The sequence below is a fragment of the Frankliniella occidentalis genome, unplaced genomic scaffold, assembly GCF_000697945.3.
Source record: "Frankliniella occidentalis isolate FOCC.00 unplaced genomic scaffold, Focc_3.1 Scaffold338, whole genome shotgun sequence".
In the NCBI taxonomy this organism is placed as follows: Eukaryota; Metazoa; Arthropoda; class Insecta; order Thysanoptera; family Thripidae; genus Frankliniella; species Frankliniella occidentalis.
Genome location: NW_026267461.1, coordinates 69,159 through 81,255, shown reverse-complemented (window position 1 = coordinate 81,255; position 12,097 = coordinate 69,159). Strand labels below are relative to the sequence as shown.

Here is a 12,097-nt window from a genome sequence, read left to right as displayed (position 1 = left end):
GATATCACAAAACGGATTGCAGCACCTGGTGCAGCTACTCAAGGGCTACATATTTCGCGAATAAAACGCAGGCCGAAATTTTTACGTCTTTTTGGCGTGGATAGCGCCATATGGCCTCCATTGATGGCAGTGTTGTGTTTCCCCTCCTTTCAGAACGGAAATTTGTGTTTTACTACTAAATATACCTGTGTGACTTATTCTGTTCGAGGGGAGTGAGGACGATAAGTGACCAGAAAGAGATTCCACTGAAGACTGATTTATTCATGCTCATTTGTCTAACAGGTAAACTTGCTGTTTGCTACAAGGCAGAGATTATAATTGTTGGTAGCCCTGCACATCCCCCCCTTTTAGATTTTTTGTTTTTGTTTTATTTACAGGTGGTTGATAGCAGAAGTTTTGTTTGAGCAAGTTTAACATAAATTTGTATTTATATTTGTATTTAACATTGCTAAGTAAAAAATAAAAATTAATCACATTGTGTGTTGATTTGCTAGAAGAAATAAATTATTTTAACATGATTAACATCACAAAATATCACAGATAATTGCAAAATAGGTTAGTTGCAAACTAGTAAAATTATCACATCATTGCTGCATTTGGTAGAAGTAATCAGGTACAATCAGGGCAAACTCCGTCACAACCTCACAATGTGGTGTTTCTTGAATGACCGGCATGGGGTTGACAACGTCGAATTTAGGTTGATCTTGCGGTACCACCACTGATGAAATGTCCGAGTAATCAGACTGATATTCTAGCTTCGAGGGGGCATTCGAAAGATGTCTCTCATTTCTTCTGACGATGTTTCCTCTGCTATTCTTGACAAGATACGATCTGGGATTTTGATGTTGCCCAATCACGGTTCCAGGAGTCCAAGTTGTCTCATGTCTGTTCCTAATATTGACACTTTGACCTGACTTGAAAATCTGTGGTTTTCGACCAACCCTCTTGTCATGGCTTGTCTTCCTGACTTGCTGGTTCTCAATCATTTTCTTGTGAGCTTCCTTCTGCACCAGTTTGGGTTCCAAAGTTTTCCTTGATGTTGGTATGTTTGTCTTAATTTGTCTGCTGTACAGGATTTGCGCTGGCGAATGTTCCATTCCAGAGAGAGGGTTTGAATTTTGCTCTCTCAGCAATATTCGGTAATCTTCCTTGGACTCATGACTCTTGCGCATAATCTTCTTGGCAATTCCCACTGCACATTCGGCTAATCCATTACTCTGTGCATAAGTAGGACTTGAGAAGATGAGATCAAATTTATCCTTTGCAAATAACTGGAATTCATTACTGTTAAATGGATTGTTGTCGCATACAATGCTCTGTGGATCACCATGGATGAAGAAAATACTTTTTAAGGCTTCAATTACGGCTGCAGCTGATAGGCTTTTGACTGGAATAATTTCCAACCACTTGCTGAAATAATCCATGACAATTAGATATTTCTTCCCTCCAAACGACAGTAAGTCTGCGCCTAGCTTGGCCCAGGGTAGGTCTGGAATTTCATGCTGTAATAACTCGACTGGTGTCTTCCTTGGTTTAAATTTTCCACAGACCGTGCAACTGTCCACAAAGTTAGTGATATCTCTCACGAAGTTAGGCCAGTAAACTGACATCTTGGCTCTCTTAATAGTCTTCTCACTGGGTGCATGGCCTTCATGGAGTTGATTCACAGTTTCTTTCTGGAGATTCTTCGGGATGACAATGCAGTGATCTTTCATCAGTACACCTTGTAAGACATACAGATCATGTTGGTGCTGCCAAAAAGGTTTCACTTCTTGAGGTACTTTAGATATTTGCTTCGGCCAGCCCTCCATGACATATTTGATCACTTGTTTGATTACCAGGTCATTTTCTGTCGCAGCAAGTAACTTGTCTAAATATGATTTACTCACTGGCAGCTTCCTGGTGAGTGAGTGTACCACTTCTACCATCTCCGGATCTTCCACTTCTGTTTCAGGCAAAAAATTTCTTGAGAGATGATCTGCCATATGCATTGAAGTGCCGGGGAGGTATTCTATTTCAAACTTATACTTCAGAATCTTGAGACGAAGTCGTTTGAGCCTGTCCGACCCAATGCTTGAAATATTCTTGTTCATAATAGGTACCAGACTCTTATGATCCGTGAAGACCTTTACTTTTCTTCCGTAAACTAGATTGTGGAATTTCTTGAATCCAAAAGTGATACTCAACATCTCTTTCTCCGACTGGCTATAATTTCTTTCAGCTGAGTTCATGGATCTTGATGCCCAAGCGATTGGTTTCTTCTCTTGCATTAGACAAGCTCCAACGCCTACCTTACTTGCATCACACTGGAGTTCCAAGGTTTTCTTTGGATCGAAATGATGGAGGGTAGTGACCTCAGCTAGCTTCTGTTTTAAATTCTCAAATGCTGTTTCATGGTCTGGGAGCCACACCCACTGTCTGTCCTTCTTGGTAAGTTCACGCAGTGTTGATTCAAATTCTGACATATTTGGAATGTATTGACGTACATAGTTGAACATGCCTAAAGCTGTTTCCAAATTTTCCTTAGATTGAGGAGTTGGCATGTTTATTAAGGCTTCAATACGTTCAGGATCAGGTTCCACACCCTCACTTGAAAAAATTTGACCTACATACTTGATTTTATTCTGACTGTATTGGAATTTTTCTTCTTTGAATCTGATGTTGTTTTCCTTTGCTCTCTTCATAATCTCATTTAATGACTTGTCATGTTGCGCTTGATTTTTTCCAGCACAACAGATGTCGTCAATGTACACCACAACTCCTTCAATGTCTCCAAAAATCGCTTCATTAATGGCTTGAAATTCTTCAGGCGCTGATGTCAGTCCAAAGGGTAGCCTTTGAAAGCAATAAATTCCCCATGGGGTTACAAAACAACAAAGCATCTGTGATTCTTCATCTAATTCACAGTGGTAGAATCCTTCTTTTAGGTCAAGGACTGAGAATACTTTCATGCCAGATAATTTTTCTTGAATTTCTAGGGTAGTGGGTACTTGATGAGGTCTTGAGAGAATGACTTTATTTAACTCACTTGGGTCCAAACAAATACGAAGAGACTTGTCAGGCTTCTCAGTGATCACAAGGTTGTTTATGACTGTTGCAGGAGTGATTTCTTGAACCTTGCGAATTATTCCTCGTGCTTCTTGATCATCCAGGGCTTCCTTTAATTTATCCTTGATGGCACTCGGAATTCTGTGTGGGATGGACCGTTTTGGCTTGCATCCCTCTTGCAATACAATCTTCAATTTTCCTGGAAATTTTCCAGTCCCTTGGAATGAGTCCTTGTGACTGTTAACAAACTCTTCTTTCGTTTGAGGTGTTGTTGTTTTCACTTCATGTACTCGAATGACTAGCCCCATGCGCTCGCAATCTGTTTTACTAAGCACAGGAGTCACATCATCATCCACAACGAGGAAGTCTAACATGTACTGCTTACCTCGAACTTCAACATTCACTAGTAATTTGCCCGCTGCTTTAATTGGTGGAGATGAAGTGCCATAAGGTGCTATGAGAGTTTTGCAAGGCCTCATGTTTTCCTTTTCTTTGAGGGTTTTCACAAAATCCCAAGTAAGAGTGTTGACATCACTTCCTGGATCCAGCTTCAAAACTATTTGTTTATTTCCAATTTTGATAAGCTCTCTCCATTCGGTTGCTGTATCAAGTGATTTCAGGTGATGTAACACGACTATATCTTCGTCAGATTCATTTGTCTTCAATTCCGCCACTTGCTTGATCTCAACTCTACAGCATTTGGTGAGATGATTTAGTCGTCCACAGTTTCCACAGGTTTGTCCATAAGCAGGACACTTGAACTTAGGGTGGTGAGTATCACACTTGATACAGCGGAACTTCCCTCGTGGTTGCTCATCTGTGGGGTTTGGTGTCATCTTCGGTTGTGGGTTTGGATTTGGATTTGCTCTAGGGTTTGTCTTCTGCTTAGGATTGTTCCATCCTCTTTGATTCTTCGTCTTCATAGAGTCAACTGTAGCTTCGTTTGACAAGGACTCACCCGCACTGCACCTGGCCATGGCCAGCACTTGGTTTCTTGATGTCTCAGCTGATCTTGCCTGTTGTGCTGCCACGTCCTCCGTGAGGTTTTTGATGCGTAGGAGTGATTCTTGCAAGCTCTTGTCCCTTGTTCCTTGAACGATGCGATCACGAAGCTGTTTTGACTGATCTGGATAATTGCAGCTTACCACAAGTTCTTGAATGGCCTGGTAGAAGCTGTCAAAGGACTCTCCTTCTTGTTGATCACGCCGGCTGAAAATGAATCGCTCATACGTTTCATTGTATTCGTACAAGGAATCACAATACTTCTTCAATGCGCCGACGACCTTCCCGTAGTCCTTCTGATCTTCTTCACTAAGACCTTTCAGTATCTTTTCTTGTTTCAGGATTGCTTCGTTTCCCGCCACGTTCAGGAGGGTTGCGATTTTATCTTCATCCTTATCATTTATCTGCTTCGTTGCTCTCATGTAGTTATCGAAGATCTTCTTCCAGTCCCGATAATTCTTCGCTACATTTCCAGTAAATGATAAAGTAGGAGGCACATTGTGCATCATTCCATACACGTGTGTTGCCGGCATGATGGAGATGAATGCCGTTGCCCAGACTAGATTTAGTCTTGCTTGATCACTATCGAAATGTCACTCACTCAGGTTCTTCTTTAAAATTAGTTCAAGATTCTCTTCTTAAAACTTGATAAAAACTACGACTGCGCCATGTGTGACTTATTCTGTTCGAGGGGAGTGAGGACGATAAGTGACCATAAAGAGATTCCACTGAAGACTGATTTATTCATGCTCATTTGTCTAACAGGTAAACTTGCTGTTTGCTACAAGGCAGAGATTATAATTGTTGGTAGCCCTGCACAAACTACAGAGCTCTGGATTTATTTTACAACCAAGTTTCACATTTTGATGTGTTTAAAATTAAAAATAATGCTCTCAAGTGACTGTATGTTGTGTCGGACATGTGTATTGTGGTTCAAAGTTTCCATGTGTAATGTTGGCGGCAATCGGGTACGCAAGCTCTAAGCCACCGGAAACAGTATCCCCAGTTGCCTGGGCCTTGCCCTCGTGCCCCCGATGTGCACTGCATGCACCTGCAACCAGTCGTGGTCGAGAGGAGTGCCACATGACGGGACGCACTGTTGTCACGCTTGGTCAATTGCCAGGCCCCGGGGCGGGGGCTTTCAAAAATTGCCGTGGCGGCCTGTGTTTCAAGTCTCCCAGGCGGGGTATTGGTAAAAGTTTTCAACTAGCAATAATCGCACCTCGGTTAGACCTCATCGGTTACGAAATCGCCACTGCGCAAAGTTGAGGGATTGCCAACCTGACGCCCCTCTCCGCTGTTCAATGTTCAACACATGCCTAATTGTATGATAAGTAAACTCACTCGTGCTTCAGAATTTGAGTGGTCTGCACCCACTGGAAAAGTTTGAGTGAAATTCAGTGGGCGGTCATCAACCCTTCCCCTGTTGTGAGTGGGAACAGTCGGGTTTGCAGTGGAAATTCCCTACAAGTTATGTCTTGAAGCAGTGGCTGCAGCCTTAAAAACACAAGCATTGTTCAGAATAGGGAGAAAATGTTTGGCCAAAGTTCAACTTATGCCAAATTGTATGATAAGTAAACTGACTCGTGCTTCAAAATTGGAGTGGTCTGCACCCACTGGAAAAGCTTGAGTGAAATTCAGTGGGCGGTCATCAACCCTTCTCCTGTCAGCTGGAGCATTGAGGCAAGGAGCTAAAGCCTAAAAAACAAAAGCATTGTTCAGAACAGGGAGATAATGTTTAGTCAAAGTTCAACAATGCCAAATTGTATGATAAGTAAACTCGCCTGTGCTTCAAAATTGGAGTGGTCTGCACCCACTGGAAAAGCTTGAGTGAAACTCAGTGGGCCGGCGTCATCAACCCTTCTCCTGTCAGCCGGGGCATTGGGGCACGGAGCTAAAGCCTGGAAAAGCAAAAGCATTGTTTAGAACAGGGAGAAAATGTGAAGTCAGAGTTTAATAAATACGGCAAATTATATAATAAGTACTCAGTCCACTCTCGATGTTAAAGGTACTTACTTGGAAACCACGAGCAAAATTCAGTGGGCCATGGTCAGCCCTCCTCCTGTCAGCAGCATTCGTACTCAGTAATCGAGCTGGACCATGATCAATGCTGTAAGGAAGGAGCAGCCTGGAAAGGTTAATAGCATAGTTTAGAACAAGGGGATAAATTCTAGGTTCCGCACACCTGCTACAAACAATGCGGTAAGTACTCACTCGCCCATAGCCAGTCATGATTCTAGTATTTGCATGGTTCAGAGGGGGCACCCTGGGGTCATACCCGTTAATCAGCATAACCTCCTCTTCTGTTGTCAACTGTTGAGTTAGAGGCACCAATCATTTAACTGTTGTACATTGCAATGTCATGAGGTAGTACTTTGTGCGCTAGTCGAGGGAGTTGAGGAGAAATAAAATTATGTAGACTGTCTGAGAGGAAGTGTGGAACTGCTATATTTCTCACAGGGTACGTTTCCGGTCAAGAGCGAGAGAGACGAGGGAATGGCTGTTGACCCACATTGACCAGCAGTGGTGCCAACTGATTTTAATAGCTGACCAGGTTGTGTTGTCAACCTAGAACACCTTCCCCTCTGGCTTCATTTGTTACTTGTTTTGGTTTTTGGTTTGACATGCAGAAAGACAAGGGAGGTTAACTTGCAATACTGATTTATTTGTTGACTGTATACTAGGTTTAACAAAACAATTACTTGATCCTATTGGATTCAAACACCTAGCCATGTTCCATTTATATAATATAATAATGATTCAAAAGAAACTTTATCTTCATTCTACTTAGAATGACAATACTAATAAATAGCGCTGAGGCCGTGCACTTTTTGTGGTAACCACTTGCGCTGGGTAAACCAAAATAGCTGGACCCTCATTTTCAGCAATATCTTCTTGTGGCTGGTTTTGAGGGCCAGGAGGGTTCCCCTCTTCAGGGTTAATTTGAGGAACATCTGTCTGCTGCTGTTGAGGCTCCTGCATCTCCTGCTGTGAACAGGGAAAGTATGAATCAATATCATCAAGCTCAGTGTCATACATATCCGGCTGAGTCCGTGATTGTTTAAGGTGGAAAGTTGTGCGCCTGAGTTGTCTCCCATTCAGCTGCCTACTTATATATGACCTTGGGGCTTCATGTTTACGGACTATATGTCCCTTGAACCATTTCCTCCCCTTCCGGAATACAATGGGATCATTAGGAGCAAAGCGTACAGGCTTCCTGCGGGCATACCTATTGTATTTTTTAATTGCTTTCTGTCTATGTTTGAGCCAGATTGGACGCATGTCTACTACACGAGGTTCCAACTTGGATGCAAGAGTGGGTACCATTGTGCGACACATTCGGCTCATTGGCTGAGCGATAGCGAAGCCTATTACTCCAGTGATGATCAAAAAGTTTCGCGTCTGTCTGTTTGTTTGTCTGTAAGCACGATAACTCAAAAACGGTTTGAGCTACAAGGCTCAAATTTTTATTGCAAATTGGCATTATAAAGAGCAAGAACTGTATTGATTTTGATCCCTCTATAGCTTGAAAATTGGCCTGTCAACAAAATCAAAAACCGAAAACCCCAAAATATTACTTTTAAAAAATATTTTTTTACATCTTTCTAACAAGTAACTCGTCAGAGTAGAGGCCCCTGGACCAAAATTTTGTCCGTTTGGCTCTATCTCTAACCGTTTAGTCGCCAGAGGGCGATTTCCACACGTAAATGACCGCAAATTATTTTAATGTTGTTTCTCATATATTTGATGGTCTCTGATTGGGCAACTCGTCAAATAAAATCCTGGGGGTTAAATTTGTGTTCTTTGGAGCCGAAGGTCTATCTACGACTATGCATTTTGCCCGACTCGGGTATCAGCGCCGCAGGCCTAGGTAATTGTATGCCAGGCGCGTCGCAGCGTAACAGTGTTTCGTGAGATATCGCGAAGCCTGTTACGCGAGACGTGGTCTGGCGTACATCTATCTAGTTAGTATTTGAGCAGGTGAATAAGGAGTACCAGTGAGGGGAGTATTATTGTACTCACGAAGAGCATCAGCTAGATGGATTATATCCTCCGTGCATTTATCCAGCAATTTCCGTGCAATGCCTGCCTACACCCTTTTCCGCGAGCCCATTGCTTTGGGGATATTCAGGGGAGCTCGTTTCAATGGAGCTGTTTAGTGAGGAAGCAAACGTTCCACACTCTGCAGAGTTCAGGGGATTATTATCCCCATAAATGACCTCAGGTATCCCATGCGTAGAGAAGACATTCCTTAACACATTAATTACTGCCTGACTACTTTTGTTTTTCAGTATTTGTACTTCTAGCCACTTGGAATAATTATCCTCAATCAGTAAGTATGGCTGGCCCTTATGATCAAGTATATCACAACTGACCTTCTGGTATCGACGTTCAGGGATTGCATGAGGAAGGAGGGGTTCCTTAAAATTACTATTACTATATCTTTCGCAGATTCTACACCCCGTGATCAGCTGAGTTATATCATTAGTTATCCCCGGCCAGTATACTACCTGGCGGGCACTTGCCTTAGTCTTATCTATGCCTAGATGGGGGATGTGAAGCTTTGTCAACACCCGCTGCCTCAGAGATTCTGGGACAACTACTGTGTCCTCAAGAACCACCATGCCATTTTCATGTCAGCAGACATGCCCATTATGAGACGGGTTGCCAGGGGAGGGCACTCTGTGATAGGACAAGGGGCTTAATCCACACAGCTCCCCATGATGTTTGTAGGCGAGATTATTTTTTACCCTCTGTAAGACTATTACGCAGCAGGATCCTGATGCGGTGCAGACGACTTGAGTTGAAAACTGTCCGTGAAATCCTTACTGAGAAAAGTGCAAGGTAAAATGTGGAATTAAAAGAATATGTGTCGCCAGGTTTATCCTTTGTGTCCTAAGTTTTATGCGTTTTTTTGGTGTTTGTTTTTTGCCAGATTTCCTGTTAGAGTCCAGGCTCGTGTAAGAATGTCAAATATGAGGTCTGCCATGCAAAGGGCACGGTTCTCTGTTCTTCCTCCACCACCTCAAACACTCCAAGACTTAACTGACATTCTTCAAAACCCAAGATACCGGATCACAACTCAAACCCAAGATGGCACAGACAATATTTACGCAAGAAGTCTTACGGCTGATGATGGTTCACATCACATCATATTCTTGTCTCAAAGAATGGCACGTGTGATGAAGCGGATGGTCATTCTTTTTGGGGATGGGACGTTCAAGTCATTACTAGCCATGGAGGGCTTGGACAATGACGCTTCGCAGGTAAATAAATTATGTAGAATACAACCTCCTCATTTATACAATAACGTGACTTTCTCAGTCCATTATAATGTGTTTACTGTGTTTTGATTTTTTAGATTTTTGCCTTGGTTGCCAACTGGGACCATACTATAATCCCTCTTGGGTGGGTTTTAATGGAGAGAAGAACAGAAGCAGCCTATACAGCTGTATTAAGAGAAATCAGGAACCTTGTTAGGAATTTTCCAAATTTGAACCGGTTCATCTCAGATTTTGAACTGGCCATTACGAACTCATTTGCTAAAGTTTTCCCTAGTATTTCCCTGCAAGGTTGATTTTTCCATCTTGTTCGAGTAAGTAAAACACTCGGCCACAATAAATATTTGCAATTTTCCACCCTTGTAATTCTTTTATGTTTTGCTTTTGAAGGCATTTATCAGATATTCGAAGATAGGCCTGGGCATGTTTCAGTACCTTAGAAGGCAGCCGTATGAGAGACTCATCAAATTGTGCTGCGCCTTGCCTCTTCTTCCTTTCAATCGTATTCAAAGGTGTTTCTTCCTTATTCTACGACAGGCAAGACAAGCGGGACATCGGGTCTATAATGTAATGAGGCCTTTCTTCAGTTATGTTTGGTGTAACTGGGTAGGCAACAGAAATCGGTGTGAATGGATGTGTGTCTTCGGTTCTTTCCATCGCACAAATAACACTTGTGAAAGCCATAACAGGGTCTTGAATAAGTATGTTGGAGTACGTCACCCAAATATCTGCCATTTCATTGGTAAGTGTGACAGCTTCGTTAGAACTGCTTAGTTTTCTGGATCCATATTCCATTTCTCCTTACAGTTGCCCTCTCAGCTTTGGAGGCCAGTGCGTATACTGATGCTGTAGCATTGTACATTGGTAACCCTCCAAACCGTGGAAGAAGGCTGAGGTCAATTGCACTGGATCGCCGGCTAAGGCATCTGGCCAGGGGATTCGAAAACCCTCCTGATGACATTGATGACGTCATCTTGCGGTACCTGGAAGGAGCTCTCCATTCATTCGACAGAGCTTCTGATAGGGCAGTATGGTGGTCTTTGATGGTCACAGTTAGCATAGCACAACAAACAAAGAGATTTTTTTCGTTGCTTTGATATCTCACTTTTCATTGTGTAATTTATTGAGTAAAGTTTTTCTACTACTTTTGTGTTTACTAATACTGTATTCCATTTTATACTGTTGGTGTTGTTGGCAGTAATTCTGATGTATGAGGTATGTATGATCATTGAGCTGCTTGTTGTGTACAAATGTTTACTGTTGAAAGTGTATAAAGTCTGACATTTAGTTTGGAAGAAATCATGCCATAATTAGCTAATACATCTTAAAGTACACTAAGTATGTTTTTTTCTCTTCTTTCCTCTCCATTCTGCTGAACAGTGTGCTAGTCATGCTGTACATGACATTTTCTTGATTTTCTTTTTTAAATGTTCATGTTGACTGTCCCTTATTTCTGTTGAAAACCTGCTAATGCAGACTTCCATGCCCACTCAATGTTTTATCAGTATTAAAAGACAAAACATCTCTGTCATGAAAGAAATGTATGGCCACACAACCAAAGAGTAGGACAATTTAACTTACATTGCTCTTTGTCCTGATCTTTTACTTCAGCTTATTTAGAACCAATAAAAATCTTTACTTAAGTGGGAACTCTAGTAATTTGCAGAAATAACTTGTTTACTAGTTAAAATGACATCTTTTATCAAAGTTATTTTTTAAAGTGAAGTACCAGAAGTACTGTCAAACTTGTTAAGAGATTGTGGTTGTGCAAAGTTGTGTAAACTTATTGCATTCTGCTAAAATGCAATTCTTTCATTTTAAGGCAAAATCTATTGTCTTGCTCCTTTCCGGAGATATGATACATTGGAGTATATATGAAGGTACCTAGAGGAAAAAGTCAACTTGACACTAAATAGTGGCTCAGTTATTGGGAGGCTGCACTGAAAATTGTGTCTCTGTAATGGATAGGTAAAAAAACCCTAACCAGAACGGCTCAAACTAAAAAAATAAAACATTGCCTTGTTAAAGGCGCCGCGTCGCTGCTACCGCTGCTGCTGCTGCTGCTGCTGCCAGAGGATCAGATGACCCCGCGCTCCGGTCGGATCATGGACAAGAACTGTGACTGGACTGGTAACTGTAGCGCCCGAATGCCCTACCTTGCCGCGAGTTCGTTCCTACAGCTCCGGCCCTCTTTCACTTATCGAGTCGTGTGAGGGCTCAAATGAAAGGTGAGGGACCAAGGAATGGCCATATCCGATCGGCTTTGGCCCCCGCGCGACGGGGGCCCCTCCGCCACCCGCCAAAGTCGCCGCGCGCCACTGTCGCGGCGTGGCGGCGGCGGTAGTTCGCCAGCCGGCCGCAGGGCGCGCTGTCTCCGCGCCGCGGCGGCTCCCCCACCACACCGCCTCCACCCCGCACCCGCCCCGCGGACAACAACAGAGCGAGACGGTGTGTTTGTGTATGCTTGGAAACAAATATATAAGTCTTTCGAACGGGCATTGTAGTAATTGACGTAGGGCAAATTTAATACTTCTTGGTGAGTAAATGCTCTGTACTTTATTAATTTGTGCGTCACTTACCACGTCAATTACGAATGGGCTGTCTTGCTGTCTACAATGTTGCTAAACATTTCCTAACCTTTCGTAATTTGCACACAGTTATCATGCCGCCCAAAGCCAGACGTAAACACTTTAAGCACAAAAAAGACAAAGACAAGGGTTTGCAGAAAAAAATGAAGAAGGCATTGCAATTTGGGGACCAGGGAG

At 42.7% G+C, this 12,097-nt stretch overlaps 1 protein-coding gene and 1 non-coding gene across 2 annotated transcripts; both read right to left on the bottom strand.

Moving 5' to 3' along the window:
• Positions 1-584: 584 nt before the first annotated feature.
• Positions 585-4,583, bottom strand: LOC113212667 (uncharacterized protein K02A2.6-like). The gene has a single exon (XM_026431469.2). The coding sequence runs from the start codon at positions 4,581-4,583 to the stop codon at positions 585-587; it is 3,999 nt and encodes a 1,332-aa protein (XP_026287254.2).
• A 591-nt stretch (positions 4,584-5,174) lies between these two features.
• On the bottom strand, positions 5,175-5,317 carry LOC113212677 (U4 spliceosomal RNA). The gene has a single exon (XR_003303732.1). It is a non-coding gene; the product is annotated as a U4 spliceosomal RNA (small nuclear RNA).
• Between the last annotated feature and the right edge of the window lie 6,780 nt (positions 5,318-12,097).

Coding starts and splice junctions, on each gene's coding strand:
- LOC113212667 (XM_026431469.2), bottom strand. CDS start 4,583: ATGCCGGCAACACACGTGTATGGAATGATGCACAATGTGCCTCCTACT.